The 16,850-nt window shown below is 38.1% G+C and overlaps 2 protein-coding genes across 7 annotated transcripts in view; both read left to right on the forward strand.

Annotated features, from left to right (window-relative positions):
* Window positions 1–347: 347 nt before the first annotated feature.
* LOC114279888 (pleckstrin homology (PH) domain-containing protein) overlaps window positions 348–16,850 on the forward strand; it is a 151,017-nt gene continuing 134,514 nt past the window's right edge. For 3 of the 6 annotated variants that reach the window (XM_082903823.1, XM_082903824.1, XM_082903826.1), the window contains exons 1-4: window positions 473–845; window positions 7,801–7,904; window positions 11,431–11,589; window positions 11,676–11,729. In XM_082903823.1, coding sequence (XP_082759949.1) covers window positions 749–845; window positions 7,801–7,904; window positions 11,431–11,589; window positions 11,676–11,729 — 414 coding nt within the window. In that variant the 5' untranslated portion in view covers window positions 473–748. Of the gene's footprint in view, window positions 846–7,800; window positions 7,905–11,430; window positions 11,590–11,675; window positions 11,730–16,850 lie in introns of all 6 variants that reach the window. The other 3 variants (XM_028222172.2, XM_082903825.1, XM_082903827.1) reach the window with 2 other exon arrangements.
* On the forward strand, window positions 13,406–14,699 carry LOC145806525 (uncharacterized). Its single transcript, XM_082903829.1, has one exon. It carries the CDS (start codon window positions 13,769–13,771, stop codon window positions 14,480–14,482), a length of 714 nt encoding a protein of 237 aa, XP_082759955.1. The 5' UTR covers window positions 13,406–13,768; the 3' UTR covers window positions 14,483–14,699.

Raw genomic sequence — 16,850 nt, forward strand, 5'->3', positions numbered from 1 at the left:
TGACTTTTTGGTATGAGTTGTTGACTTTTTGGCTAAAAAGATAACTTTTTGACTTTTTAGCTAAAAAGATAAGTCTCCAAACGGAGCCTTAGGTTAATATATTAAAAAATAAAATAAATTAAAAAATATCATATATAAATTATAATTATTTTATTTTATTTTTCATAAAATTATTAAAAAGTCAAAAATTCGTCCATGCCAGGACTTTTTAAAGACAAGTTAAAAAAATTAAAAAATGAAGTTAAATTTTATTTTTTTTTCAAACGAAACCTCAACTCCCACGGTGTATATAATAGACATATGGAGTGAAAAAAAAAACCCATCCGGAACCAATTACGAACCGCTACTCAAGTCACGTGATTGAACGTTACAAGAAATCCATCATCAGGTGACCATATTGCGACCTTACGTGGCCCGCCACAAACTCTCCACCTGTCATGTAGTTCTTTACCAACGAGGCTTTGCGTTGCGTTGGGTTGGGTTGCGTGTCAAAGAGGAGGGTCTTTAGCTTTTATTCTCTCGACTTTCTCTCTCTACAATCGTCTCTGCTCGCACAATCTCCCCCTTGCTCTTCCCAAATCCCCAACATCTCTCTCTCTCTCTCTCTCTCTCTCTCTCTCTATGTATGCATATATTCACACACACCACACATACATACAACTACACATATATACACACACTTGAATTGTGTACATATGCATAGTCTCTCTCTTTGTCTGTCTATGTATCTTCCACAATCCATTTGAAGATGTTGGAAGATCAGGTGGCATCTCTGTTGCAGAGATACCTCGGCAATTATGTCAGAGGTCTCAACAAAGAAGCTCTCAAGATCAGTGTCTGGAAAGGTTCGATTACTCCTCCTTCACTTCTTCTTTTTCAATTTCAATTCGTGTTTTTTTAATAGATTCGATATCGTGATTGGTCGCCTTCTTTATCGCTGTGATTTTGAAGTAGAGTAGAGTGAATGCCCAGGGTTTGAAATGGTTGAATGTTTAATTGATGATCGAGTATGCGAATTGTGGTGTGTCAGTTGGGTGAGAGTGAGAGAAATGGAAATGCGGACTAACGTTGGGTTTGGTTGGGGATTTGGAAAGGGATATGAAAAGAGAAATGAAAAAGTCTCACCTAGTTTCACGTATATTTTCCTTTTGCCTTTTCAAATTTCTTCTCAAATCCTTCAACCAATTACAACATAAGTGTAATTTGTAGGGATTCAACATTAGGATGATTTTTGTATATATATATATACACACAAATTATCACTCTAAACACGGAACTTGTTCATTTAAAGTTTTTTTATTTTTTTATTTTTAAGTTAAAAACTTTAGAACGATCAAGGTCAATGTTTGATTAAAAAAATAAAAGCTTTAGAGGATCAAACATTGAACTTGGGAAAAAAAATTTAGAATGATTAAACATTGAACTTGATCATTAATTTTTTTATTTTTTATTTTTTTTATCAGGGAAAAAAAAAAAACTTTAGAATGATCAAGTTCGATGTTTAGGGTGATAATTTGTGTCAACCAAAGTGGACTCTTAGTGAATATATATATATATATATAAATGTCAATTGTTTAGGTTGAGTGTATGTGTCCTGTGTGTGTGTATATTGAGCATACTACAATGTCTTTAAGATTTCATTCATTTTATAAGGTTACTTTATTGAGGTGAATAATTTTGAGGCCTTTACACAACGCTGGTCTTGCCAGTGGCTGCACTTGGGTTAGTAGTATTGAAATGTGATAGTTTTAGAGAAATAGAAATGCAGTTCAAATACCACACATTTTTACACGTGGATGAATAATAAATATGGAGGGAGAGAGGGAGATGATGTTGATTATTGACTATGGTTGATCATGTTCTAATAGTTACTTGCAGAGAGATGTATGGAGCACTAGCTTAATAAGAAGCACATACACTTTTAAGAAGGCGGCGTGTCCATGTTCATTGGACACTTCATATACAAGTCAGACCTTAGTTGCAGGAATCGTGCAACCAGGTGACGAATCTTCGTAAGAAACGCGATTCCGCGTTTCTTAAAAAGAAACGTGTAAGAATCGCGTTTCTGTAGAGAGAGAAACGCGATCCTGTCCAAGATGGGATCGTTGGTGGAAATAAAACAACTCAGAAACCTAGATAGAGAGAAGGCCTAACCCATTGAAGACAGAGAAAGAGAAAACAGACAGAAACCCTAACCTATTGAAGACAGAGAAAGAGAAAGGGAAAGGGGAAAAACCTGTTGAAGCCCTAATCGAGACTAGATTAAGGTATGTTCTTCTAATCTATGTGGGTTCGACTATCTCTCTCCCTCTGTTCATCGTCGAAGTCGAACCTGTTTATCTTCTTTGACTCTATCTCTCCCTCTGTTCGATGCTCTTCATCATCGTCTCCTTCGTCCTTCGTATCTCTCTCTCTCTCTGTGTTCATCTTCGTCTTTGTCTTCTCTCTCTCTCTCTCTGTTCGTCTCTCTTGTTCCTCCCCTCTATTCGACTCCTCTCTCTTCCCTCTTCGTTGCTGTCTCTCTCTCCCTCCCTCCCTCTTTCTTTTATTCTTTATTTTATTTTTTTTACCTTTTTTTGTTTTTAGTAATAAAAAAATCATTTTACATCTTTTATTTATTTTTTTATATTTTTAATATTCTCAATATCCTAAACATTAACATACAGAATAAAAAAATTATAAAATAAAATCATATATAATAAAAAAATTATAAAATAAAATATCTAATTTTTCTTTTTGTTTATTTTAACATAATTTATTATTCCTTATTTATTATAATTTTTTATTTATAATATATATCAATTAAAAATAAAAAAATAAATTAACAATAATACATTATTTAAAAAATATAATAAATAAATAAAATATTTAATGTGTATTGAAATAAAAATATTTATAAAAAACTTCTAATGTGTATTAATATATATATATATATATATATATATATATTACCGCTCCCTGATGCGCTCCCAACCTAAGAAACTTCTGTTAGCTCACGCTTCCTTGCTCCTGCCTCCGCTCCCGCTTCGTGCAACTAAGAGCCAGACACCCATCCAAATGTGTGACATTATTTTTAATTTTTAATTTGGACACGTCCAAACAATTGCTGAATAGGCTGAATACTTCAATTTGGGAGTGGTCATAGGCTTCTTTGGGGTGTAATGGAAAAGGTGTTGTAGTAAAATGCTTTGATTGGTCAATTTATTTGAAAATTTGAACTTGATTACTGGAGTCTTCCATTTCTTTCCCATAATGTCGTTATGCATATGTAGTGTATGATTGTTTCCATAATGGTTGCACCTACTGTTGCCATTATATGACTCTATATAAAACTGCCACATCAACGAGTAACAAAAAAACATATTTTGATCTTGGAAACCAGCAAAGCTTCCCATATAAATTTTCTTACTAGACTATGCAAGAACTTTACTGACGACTATAGACAAAATTGAAGGTGGTTTATCCTTGTCAGGAAGAGTCAAGTAACATGAGCATGTAACAGGAGCCCACAAGATCTGAGTAGGCATTATGAGTGTTGGAATAAAGATGCTCTTATTTGATTCGGCAACTTCAGTCGCAGGGAAGTGTGTTAAAGGACCAATATCTTTGATCTCAAACTCCTTAGCTAACCTTGCCTTGAGTTGAGTTACTTTCTCCAAGTCATTGCCGGTCACCACTATGGCATGCACATAAACAATAGGAACAATAATTTTATTCTCATCTCATTTAACAAACATACCGTGATCTGCATTACTTTACTTGTACCCAATTGGTTGCATAGCTCTAAGAAAAAAAACAAACCAAGCTTCAGTAGATTGTTTCAACCTACAAAGAGTTCTTCAACCTACAAACTTTTTCAACAATAAACAGAGATGAGAATCCTGGTGGCACATTCATATATAATTCCTTCTTTAAATCAGCCTGAGAAATGCATTCTTAACATCTACTATTGTAATGGCTAATCTAAATTAGTTGCACAAGAAAGAAGGGTACGAATAGTATTCGTCTTTGCTATAGGAGGAAATGTCTCTTGTTAGTCAATGCTAACAAGTGTTGTCTTCTATCTCTCAATTGTTTCATTTGCTTTTTTGCTTAATGGTAAACACCCTGTAGAGACAAATTTCGAAACATGAAGCGTTTGAGCACATTTCGGAATTCATGTTACAAATGCCCACTATTTAGTTTTTGGACTAAACATATTGATTATTTGAATAACAGGTTCCTATTTCCGATCTGTATTCCAGATCGTTAATTACACATTAAATGAAACCTCTTATTAATAAAGAACAAAAAATTAACAAAAGACAGTTTAAGGAAAAGAAATATTTTATTGAATTGTTGTGGGTTTTTAACCCATGAATACAAAGTACAATTCTTGGGCTTGGAACCCTTTACTTATTGATTGCCATTATCCGTTTGTAGCGTAGGCTCTTGAATTCTCCCGATTTCTCATTCTTCTTCTTCTTTTTGAAGACTTCTTTGACTACTGATTTCTCTCTCTCTCTCTCTCCTTATATCTCTGATTCTTGATCCTTTGATTTTTGATCTTTTGATCTTTGATTTTCCCACCCCCCCTCCTTGTGTAATGGTCCTCATATTTATGGAGGGTCATCTATGTGATAAGAGCTTGCTATCTTCAATTTGAATTACAAATTGAATGATATGCCACTTAAATTTGGCATCATCATATCTAATTAATTGTAATATGATTAACCATACTAATCATTTGGATTTCATCCCATGCGGTGTCCTTGCTGTAGGTTCTACAGGTGTCATCTTTTGTAGGCTCTACGTGTCTTTTGAGTATTTTGGATAACATTGTTGAGATATGACATCGTTTTATTACTGCACTTCAATGGATCATATTGATCATTTTAGGAAGTGATTACCTACAACATTCCTATCATAGGCTCTATATGTGTCATTGACTGATTGACTGTACTTGAAATTTTAACATAAATTTGGTTGAAATTTGTGCCAACACACCCATTTACACCTTACTCCTTACACCTTATTGATTTCTTTCCATCTGGAAGAGGAATCAACTTTCAAGTTTCATTATTGCTTAAAGCTTTCATCTTCTCCGCCATAGCATATTTTTACTTAGGATCATTGATAGTTTTCTTTAAATCTTGTGGAATACACACAGAGGACATAGGTGAAACAAATGCACGAGACAAAATTCAAATTATAGGAAACAAATCAGATATAGAGTGCTGAGTGCAAGTAGTAAACCTATTGGGAGATCAAAATCACTATTACCTGATCGTCTCTAACAAAAGTAATAATAAGAGATTCATTACTTGACAGTTGAGTGAGAGGATTTGAAACTGGTGTCAAGGATGATAGTCGGCAACTTGGCATGGTGGCATGTTACATGTTTGTTCTTTATTTGAGAATCAATTTTGAGATCAATCCTAAGTAATCGCCTACCAATGTCAGGCTCAGGCTTAGGCTCCCCCTTAACTCGTATCATACCCTCCCCCTCATCATAAATAATAGCCATCTAAGTAGGAAGGAACACTGTAACTCCTGTTGAGCAATTGACATCTCTTCCCTTGTATTACTCTCCTCCTAAAGAGATGGCTGAGGTAAAACAGAAAAAAAAAGGTCTTAGCTTTGTGAAAGGTGACATCCATACTGACATACACTCTGTGACCTTGAGGATCATAGCACTTATATCCATTATGGGAAGTAGAGTACCCAAGAGACGCCTCAAAGCCTTAGGATCAAGTTTCCCATGAGTGTATTTTTTATTATGGACAAAGCAAGTATATCTAAATGTTTTTGGAGGAACAAAAGAAGTGGCAAGAGTCATGGGAAGAAATGCGAGAGGAATTTTAAACTGGAGAATACCAGTATGCATAGGGTTAATAAGATAACATGTAGTAAGAACTGCATCGTTCCAAATAGACTGGAACCTATGAAGCACGGACACAGACACGGATACGGATACGGACACGGACACGGACACGGTACACGGCAATTTTCAAAAAATGGGGACACGGACACGGCGGGGGACACGGCGAATTTTATTTTATTTATTTTATATATTTTTATGTGTTATGTAGATTCATATTACATTCATCCTAAATTAAAATTAACAAACACTAACATAGTAACATTAATTGAATAAACATAACTATTACATTTAAACAAATTAATAGATCATCCATTCACAAAAAATTCACAAAAAAGTCATAATAAACGATAACAAGAACTAAGACGAGAAGGGGAAAACATTCAACATCCAACAATATTTTTCACAAAAGCACTAAATAAGAGAGGCAAAAGATTAAAAAAAATAAAAAAAAATTAAATTAAAAAAAAATAAAAATAAAAATAGCCCTGCCGTGTCCCCGCCGTGTCCCATGCTGTGTCCCCATATGGACACGCGTGTCCCCGCCGTGTCCCTGCCGTGTCCCCTGCAAAAAAATCATTAAATTAAAGGGACACGCCATCTGGCGTGTCCCATACGTGTCCCCGGCGTGTCCCCGTGTCCCCGGCGTGTCCCCGTGTCGGACACCGCCACGGCACTAATTTTGGAGTGTCCATGCTTCATAGACTGGAACATTCATACTAAACACAAGAAAGCCAGCAACTTGAAGGAGATGGCCGTTTTTTCGTTCACCAAGCTCATTTTGTTTTGGAGTACCTACATAACTAGTTTGATAAAGAATATCATTTTCCTCAAGATAGGCCCAAAAAGCCTGATCGATATATTTAGAACTCATTCCTATTGTCACTTCGAAGGAATTTGATTTTGGCATCAAATTGGTTTGTTAGCATCTTATGAAAAGTTGTAAAACAAGAAAAAAAATTCACTTTTAGTATGACTTATCTAAGTAAAATGAGAATAATAGTCAATAAAGGTAACAAGGCAACAATAACTAGAAAGAGAGATAACAAGGAAGCTCCCCACACATTAGTATGAATAAGCATAAAAAGAAAATGACTTATTTTATTAGCCGAATGATTTATGTAATGTTGGACCTTCATTTCATTATGAAGTGAACATAGTGTGTTAGCTGTTATTTATTTTTCCATTTTTTTGTTTTTTTTGAAGATTCTATATAAATTTCTATATGAAACTAAGATAGTTACTTTTCAGAACATTCTAACGTTAGGGGGAAATGCCTTTATGGGCCCGCTATGCCAAAATTCAACAGAAACCTCCCTCTCTTTTCTTTTTTCGCCCTCATGTTGCCAATGTAGACTGCTAATAAATATTTATGTCAATCCATAGCAATTAATTTGTTCCTATCAACTCAGTCAACTCTCTCATTCACCAAAGAAAAGAAATACTAAAAATCGAACTAAAAGTCTAAAAATATATATAATTCTCATTTTTTGTTTTTATGGTTCACCCTTTGGATGATGGTTGATCCCAGATACTCTATATATTAAAATAATACACTCCATTGTAACAACAAAATAATGGCCGGTTGACCTCGATGTACCCTATGAAGTAAAATATGGAGCATCATGGGATCTTTTAGTACTATTTGTACTGGGTGTTGGGTGGGGTAATCATATTGTTGAGCTTGATAACAGATACTTAACGAAGTACTTTATCTATTGTTCTTGTTGGTTGATGGGGGGAGCGAGTGAACGGTAGTTTATTTCATTGTAAGTACAAAGATTTACTGTATACTTGCTACTTAGTGGGTGGGATATTGTGTTGTTGGCTCACTAATCTAATAGTTGCTTATATACTTTGTACCTTATTGGTGTATTTATTTTGTGATTGTTTCTTAATTTGTTTATATCTTTTGACTCATTGCTTTAAAACTGTAACAGGTGATGTAGAGCTAACAAATATGCAATTGAAGCCAGAGGCATTGAATGCATTAAAGTTGCCTGTGAAGGTTAAGGCAGGATTCCTTGGGTCAGTGAAGTTGAAGGTTTGTGAAGTCATACTAGTCTTGTGACTCGTCTATCACTTAGATCAAAATGACAAGTGTATATCTAGAAAGTGTTTGTTGAAATAAATATCTTATAATCTGACAGACAAATATATGTTGCATCAAGCTTTCTTGGAAGTTTCCAAATTTTTTTCCAAAATGATGGGAGTTTTCAAACTTTTATTTGTTTTTGTTTCCGAAAAACGAAAAATGGAAAAGAAGAAATTTGTCAAATAAAAAAAAAACCCCCCGAAAACACAACCAAACAGACCCAGATTTTTCTGTCAGGATTTAAGAGTGTTAGAATTTACACTCCACCTATTTACACTCCACCTACCACCTCCACTACCACACACTCCACCTACCACCTCCACTTCACTCCTACACCTACTACCACATTTTCTTCTATATATAGGAATTGTAAATATAGCAATAAATCAATCAATCAGAAAACAATCAATAATACATTGAATTTTACATGGTATCAGAGTAAGCTTAAGAAGCTAGTAATTCTGCTTCCCCGGCGGGCGGCAGCCTCGCCTTGGCCGCCCGCCGGACCTCTACACACTAACCGTCTCTCATCTCTCTCTCTTTCTCTTACTCAAATTTCTGTCTCTCCTTCAATCTTGCGTCAGCTACGGAGGAGCGTCGAACCTGTCAAGCGTGTATTCATCAAGATCCGTGGGCGATAGTTTCTTGTCGGCAGACTCGTCCTTGCGCGGCTCTTCCCGATACGTCGGCGGCGCAGATCCGCTGGGAGGATGGACACCGCAATCTGCTTTCTCCCCGACGAAGACCTTTGAACTGTATTCGTACCTACTATACCGTGGTGAAGATGAAGCATTTTTGAGCCGAAGTTGCCGCAACCCATCCCTTTAGCGTCGTCAATCAAAGAATTTGGTTCTTGTGATAATATCTCATTGTTTGCTGGTTTTACTCTATTTGTCTGTGCCACTGGAGACACTACCAACTGCTCGAGTTTATGACTGGGAAGCTCTCTTGGAGTGAATATGAAGGGGCTGCAGCTATGTTCAAGGTTATGAGAGAGAGCCCATCCATACCCGAAACCTTGTCACCTGAAGGCAAGGATTTGGTACTAGAATTGCGGTTAAAAAAAAAAAAAAAAAAAAAAAAAAAAAAAAAAAATTTGGCAGAAAGCAGACCTATGCACATGGCCACACACTTTCCACACACTCCTGTTGCCCCACTCAAACTTTCTTTTACTTTATCTATGCCCCACGATATTCCACTTTAAAACAAAAAAAAAAAAAAAAAAAAAAAAAAAATCCATACGCACTACCACAACACTATGTGATTTCTTTATTTCTTTCTTTATTTTTTTTTATCTCTTCTTTTTTCAGACATAATCATCTCCCCTCATCCACTTGTATATTCTTTCATTATACATATCTTTTATTATTTTAATATTTTAAACTATGTTAATGTCATATCCCCACTCCATGATACCCATATTCATATTATTATTATTATTTTCAAAAAAAAAAAAAAAAAAAAAAAACAAACCCAAAAACACACCTCATTTTATTCATCTCGGGGCTCACCCCGATCACCATTTTACATAAAAAAAAAAAAAAAAAAAACCCCACACCCACAACGGGATTTTTCTTCTCTACTCTGCTGCAGATCTTTTCTTCTTGCCTCCGTCCTGGGCGGTCCTTGACGGTGCTGCCTCCGTGCTTCCTAGGCTACCCAGCAAGTTGCCTCCTGCCTGCTCCTCCACTGCAGCATATGGCGGACCTCCAAATCGGAACATCACGGTGGCCTTCCGCTTCAGCTCCTTATTTTCTGCTTTCAGCACACTTATCTCTGCTCGCGCATCCTTATACATGCGTTGGAGCAGAGCCAGTTGGGCGTTTAAATGCTGCACCTCATTTGTCCTACTCTGCAGCCGGTTCGACAAGTTTGTGACCGCCGTCATGCTTTCCACACATGCCTTCAAAGTATACTGATTGGCCTCCACATCCGACTGCACTGCCATTCTTTGCTCCACAGACCGCATCGGAAAGTTCAACGGAGCAAACTCCGGGGCGCTTGGTTGAGGTTCCAGTGCCACCGCACCAGTTCTCTCTCTTGTTGACTCGTTGAGGTCGGGAAAGAGAGTGAGCAGACCACGGGAAGAGGAGGCCATGTTCTGGGTAGCTGGACGGGAAGAAGAGGCCATGTTGCTGAGTGTTTCAGAGACGGGTTGGTTACAGAGTATTACAGAGTTTCTTTTTCAGCAACACGAAGGATTTTTCAGAGGTTTCTCTCAGTTTTTCTCTGCCTCAGCCTCTGCCTTCGTCTTAGTTATATAGCCAAGGCAGCCACGCGTATCATGCGCCGCTTGGCGCTAGCCGACAACCTGGGCGCGCAAGCCAAGTCACGCGCCTCGCCATCATGTCCGGTACACCTTTTGATAAAATGGGCACGCCTTTTGATGGCACGCCTTTTGACAAATTGGGCACACCTTTTGAGGGTGCGACTTTTTAAGGGTCCGACAAGACTCTGTAAACTGTCCCGACATTGATTCCGGTTAGCTCCTTTATGGGTCCGACAAGACTCTGTAAACTGTCCCGACATAGATTCCGGTTAGTTTCTACAAGGGTCCGACAAGACTCTGTAAACTGTCCCGACATTGATTCCGGTTAGTTTCTACAAGGGTCCAGCAAGACTCCATAAACTGTCTTCTACAACGGTCCGACATGACCCCATAAACTGTCTTCTACATCGGTTTGACACCCCCATACAGTGTCCTCTACCACGTTATGACACCCCCATACAGTGTCCTCTACACCGTTATGACACCACCATCCAGTGTCTTCACCAACGGTCTGACACGACCATACAGTGTCTCCTATCCTTTTTTATTTTTATGTATTTTCTTGTTTTGTTCCTCTCTTCAAACTCAAGTTGGTTAGTTTCTATCCTCCTTGAGTTTGCGGGGGGCTGTTAGAATTTACACTCCACCTATTTACACTCCACCTACCACCTCCACTACCACACACTCCACCTACCACCTCCACTTCACTCCTACACCTACTACCACATTTTCTTCTATATATAGGAATTGTAAATATAGCAATAAATCAATCAATCAGAAAACAATCAATAATACATTGAATTTTACAAAGAGGTTCTTTGTCGCTTGCTATGTCTTTCAATTAGTTATTTGTCTACGAAAGTGAAAGAATACTCATCTGTTGCATGTTTTCCATTTTTCATATGGCAAAGGTACTTGGGTGGTGAACCTGGATATTAGAAACAAGTGCACACTGCTGATTTAAAAAAAAGAAAAGAAAGAAACGAGTGGACACTACTTGTTAAATATTCTTGGCTTTTTAGATATAATGGAGTTCTGCAAATCACCAGTAAACTTTGAAAAAATTATTAAATTTGGTCAATACCATGAGACAGTGAATAATATATTTTTTTCCGTCAATCACTAAATTAATCTCCATATTACTACAAAACTCAAGCTGCTAACTGTGTATGACTAATATCAATTTCTGTATTCTTCCGCAAAAAGGTGTGTCATGTTCCTTCATTTCAGGTCCCATGGAGTAGGCTTGGCCAAGATCCAGTTTTAGTCTCCCTGGATCGTATTTTTGTGCTAGCTGAGCCTGCAACTCAAGTTGAAGGGTGCAGTGAAGATGCTGTCCAAGAAGTTAAGAAAAGCCGAATACTGGTAAGACATTTTTCTAGTTTGTCAAATTCGATTGTCTGCTTCATGTGGATGTTTAAATGTCTGATTTATTGCTTCCTCTTTGATAGGAAATGGAAATGAAGCTTTTGGAGAGTAGACAACTATTAAAGTCAGAAGAAATGGTATGCTTTCTGATAGTTCTCTTGGAGGGTTATGTAAACATTTGACATAAATTTGCTGATGATACTACTTTATGTGTTAGGGATTCTTAGGTTGTGTTTGGCTGAGCTTTTGTTAAGCCGTAAGTGGCTAATGCATCTGAATTATGGAAAGCAGGTTGCTGCTTATGCTTATAAAGCTTACTTAACAAGTCACTTTAGATCTTTTCCAAAATTTGAAAATTCAAGCTTTTGAGAGTATTCATTTCTGTCAACTTCCCAGCATCCTGCTCAAGCGAAGGGCCACAGAAATCTATCGAGGCTTCTTATGGCTATAGGCTTCATTTTGACTTGTGCTTAGAACGTTTAGATAAGGGCATATCCTTGATAACTGTAATAAGAGATTTAGGCCTCGTTTGGGAACAGGCTATTTTAGTAATTTTTTGACTTTTTACGAAAAGATGTGCAGAAAAGTAGAAAGGTGATGTGACTAGTTTTAGTTAACTTTTTGACTTTTTGGCTAAAATAGCCACTCCCCAAACGAGGCCTTAATGTGATTGGGAATAAAACCGTTTGTTTCTTCTCAATTACAATGCTAAACTCAGCCTTATTGTAGAAAGATCAACTTTGATTGTACTCATTTACTCGTTATTACTTCAATATTATGTTTAAATTTATGGCGGATGTATTACTTCATTTGAATGTGTAAGATATAACATGAGTGGTCCCAGTAAGTCAGTTTTACTCTTTCACCAGTTTGAAAAGTATATCTTGAGTCAAATTTATGAATAGATTGCATTCTAAGTGTCATGGATATGAACATGAGACAGATCCAACAAGATATTGATACGTCAATATGACAATTTTTAAAAAATCAGGATATGGTGTGCCTGATACACAGCATCACACACACACACACATATATACATATATATATGTATACGTGAAAATAATAACTATTTTTGTATTTTTTACGTTACAAATACTTTTTATTTTTTTATATCGTTAAATCATTTTTCACATTCTACATATTGGAAAATTAAGTGTCAACAGAAAGTTGCAATATCTATCTTTGAAAGCTCTGTTCATAGACAAATTGGAAGTTTTGGTCTTTTGAGTTCCTAAAATTGAAATGGAGAATTGGAAGTCAAAGTTTGTTTTATTTTCTCAATATTATCGTTGTGAACATAAAATGGAGAAGTGGCACATACCAATTTCGCTGTAGAAGGGCTGAAAGGGGAAAAAGTAAAACATAAATATGATTGGATAGGTTTCAGCAATTGTATTCCATTGCTGCTGGTTGTTTAAAATATTCCAGAACGCTTTAGCATTCTCAAGAAATCTTAAACACGAACAATCATAAGCAACAACTGAGAAGAGGAGTGGAAGATAGCATGAGGACAGGTGCATTATTTTATGGCTCCTGCAATAATAGGGCCTCCTGTTATTTGGAGTTGATTCAATTAATTTTGATGCTTGGTTGTTGTTCTATATATATATATATATAATAAGAAACAAGATAATGGAGATTTTTTTTCTTCTTTTTTATATCAGTGAATAGAACATTCTAAAACAGATGCACAGCAGTTGAGAATTTGCATTTATCATTGCATACTTTATCTTTTGTTAAGCAGTTTTAAGTTTCATATCAATTATTCTTTGTGGTTCCATGCCACTTCTGCGGGGAATTTTTTTGTGTTAGAATTTACCTTCACCTACACCACTACCACCTCACCTACTACCACTACCACCTCACCTACTCCACTAAACCTAACCCACTACACCACTACCACCTCCACTTCACCTACACCACTACCACCTCCACTTCACCTACTACACCTATATCTCCTATATAAGGAGCCTCTCACATTTGTACTAAAAATATCAAACAATAACATCAATCAATAAATATATAAATTCTTACTTGGTATCAGAGCAAGGTTAAAGATCTTAGTGTTCTTCGCCTTCCGGCGGGCGGCAACCTTGCCTTGACCGCCCGCCGGGTCTCAACCAATTCAAACCTCTCTCTGTTTTCAAATCTCTGCTTTTACACGGTCTAAGATATGGATAGTTTCCTCTTCAACTCGAAATCACCAAAATCCTTCCAAGAAACTTCCGGATCTGACGATTCCGGAGCAACGTCCTCCTTTTACAGCTTTCCTCCGGTGATCTTCGATGCTTCGTCGTCAGGAATCTCTCGGCTGAATGAGATTCGCCGGACCTCAACCAACTTGAGGCTCGCTCTCTGGCGCTACAAGCCTCCTCCTAAGGCGCCTCCAAGGAATCACCCACTATTACTTTTGTCTGGAGTCGGTACGAATGCAATCGGATATGATCTCTCTCCTGATTCATCATTTGCACGTTACATGTCCAGCCAAGGATTTGATACATGGATTCTTGAACTTCGTGGTGCTGGGTTGAGCACTGAAGGAGTGAGATTTGCAGAGGTCAATGAGCCTGTCAATGCTATTTCTGAGAATATCAATCCAGAAACAGGGGTCTCTCCCTCCACAGGTGAAGGGACAGCGAGGGTTACTAAATCTGAAAAATCGCGGTTGGTGACCAAGTTGACTAAAAGTTTAATGAATTTGTCAGAAAGACTCTATGGCTGGCTAGATGAAGGTTTATTAGTGGCAGGGAAAAATTCTGTTATTGCTAGCCAAATCAGGGATTTGCGCCAAAGGCTCATAAATATCATTGAAGATGGTGAACAATCTCCTTTCTCCCACAGAGGCATATATGTGATTCATACCCACACACCCTGTTTCTCTCATTGATGGTCTAACTTTTTATTTTTTTATTACTATTATTATTATATCACATCCTCCCTGCACTCCTGTTCCACATTCTGCCCAACTTGTGGAATCTTGTTGCAGTATGAGTGGTGGTCTCTGCAACGCACATGGGGCACCCACTCAATCTCTCTCCCTCTCTCCTCACGGACATACACTGGTCACCCACTCAATTTCTTTATTTTTTCTTTTATTTCCTTTACACCAAGACAGCCATGTGACTTGTCCCCTCTCTCCTCCGTTTCATTCCCAATTCATTATTTTTATTTATTTTTATTTATTTCTTTACACCAATTTAAAAAAAAAATAAAAAATAAAAAATAAAAAATAAAAAAAAAAAGACGAAGATGACCTGCACACCAAACTCCTTTTATTCATGTCGGGGCTCACCCTGTTCACCATTTTTACATAAAAAAAAAAAAAAAAAAAAAAAAAAAACAACCACACCCACAGTGGGATTTTTTTATCTCTACTCTGCCGCCGGTCTCTTCTTTTTGCCTCCGTCCTGGACGGCCCTTGCCGGTGTTGCCTCTGTATTTCCCACTCCACTTGGCATGATCACTACTCCCTGCTCCTCCACTGCAGCATATGGTGGACCTCCAAATCGGAACATCACGGTGGCCTTCCGCTTCAGCTCCTTATTTTCTGCTTTCAGCACACTTATCTCTGCTCGCGCATCCTTATACATGCGTTGGAGCAGAGCCAGTTGGGCGTTTAAATGCTGCACCTCATTTGTCCTACTCTGCAGCCGGTTCGACAAATTTGTGACCGCCGTCATGCTTTCCACACATGCCTTCAAAGTATACTGATTGGCCTCCACATCCGACTGCACTGCCATTCTTTGCTCCACAGACCGCATCGGAAAGTTCAACGGAGCAAACTCCGGGGCGCTTGGTTGAGGTTCCAGTGCCACCGCACCCGTTATCTCTCTTGTTGACTCATTGAGGTTGGGAAAGAGAGTGAGTAGACCTCGGGATGAGGATGCCGTATTCTGGGTAGCTGAACGGGAAGAAGAGGCCATTGTTCAGATGTTTCAGAGAAGGGTTGGATACAAAGTCTTTACCGAGTGTTTCAGAATGACAATGTTCAGAGGTTTCTCTCAGTTTTTCTGTCTCAGCCTCTGCCTCAGCCTCAGCCTCCGTCTTATAGCCGAGGCAGCCACGCGCATCGTGCGCCTCTTACCACCAGCCGACAAACAGGCGCGCCAACCAAGGCACACACGTGCCTCGCCATCATGTCCGGCACATCTTTTTATGACTTGGGCTCGCCTTTTGATGGCACGCCTTTTTATGGATTGGGCACGCCTTTTGATGGCACGCCTTTTGAAAGATTGGGCACACCTTTTGAGGGTGCGACTTTTTAAGGGTCTGACAAGACTCTGTAAACTGTCCCGACATTGATTCCGGTTAGCTCCTTCAAGGGTCCGACAAGACTCTGTAAACTGTCCCGACATAGATTCCGGTTAGTTTCTACAAGGGTCCGACAAGACTCTGTAAACTGTCCCAACATAGATTCCGGTTAGTTTCTACAAGGGTCCGACAAGACTCTGTAAACTGTTAAAATCCACCCACTACACCACTACCACCTCACCTACTCCACTAAACCTAACCCACTACACCACTATCACCTCCACTTCACCTACTCCACTAAACCTAACCCACTACACCACTACTACCTCCACTTCACCTACTCCATCTACCACCTACTACCACCTACTCTTCTATATATAGGAATCATTGTAACATTCAATATATCAATCAATAATACAATCATTTCTCTTTATACATTAAATTTCTACATGGTATCAGAGCAAAGTTAAGAACTTAGTATTTTTGTTAAAATTTATCACCTACTTCACCCACTTAAACCTACTCCACTAAACCTAACCCACTACACCCACTTAAACCTACTCCACTAAACCTAACCCACTACACCACTACCACCTCACCTACTCCACTAAACCTAACCCACTACACCACTACCACCTCCACTTCACCTACTTCTTACCTACTACACACTCACCCTCTTCTATATATAGGAATCATGAATCATTGTAATATATATCAATATATCAATCAATAATAATACATACAATTTATTCTCTCTCTTTCTCTATACATTATTTCTTACATGGTATCAGAGCTGGTTTAAAACCTAGTATTTTTGCTTCCCCGGCGGGCGGCAACCTCACCTTAGCCGCCCGCCGGACCTCAACCTATTCCGCTGATAAAATCAACAAAGATTTGTGCAACTGTAGTCATGTGTGAGGCTGATGGAGAAGAATTCTTCACCTCATATGACGAGACAGTCTGGAACTGGAAACACTGCAACATTCTGCTCTGGAATTCTGCAG

Source organism: Camellia sinensis, chromosome 13 (genome assembly GCF_055761805.1).
Source record: "Camellia sinensis isolate YWXY chromosome 13, ASM5576180v1, whole genome shotgun sequence".
Classification (NCBI taxonomy): Eukaryota; Viridiplantae; Streptophyta; class Magnoliopsida; order Ericales; family Theaceae; genus Camellia; species Camellia sinensis.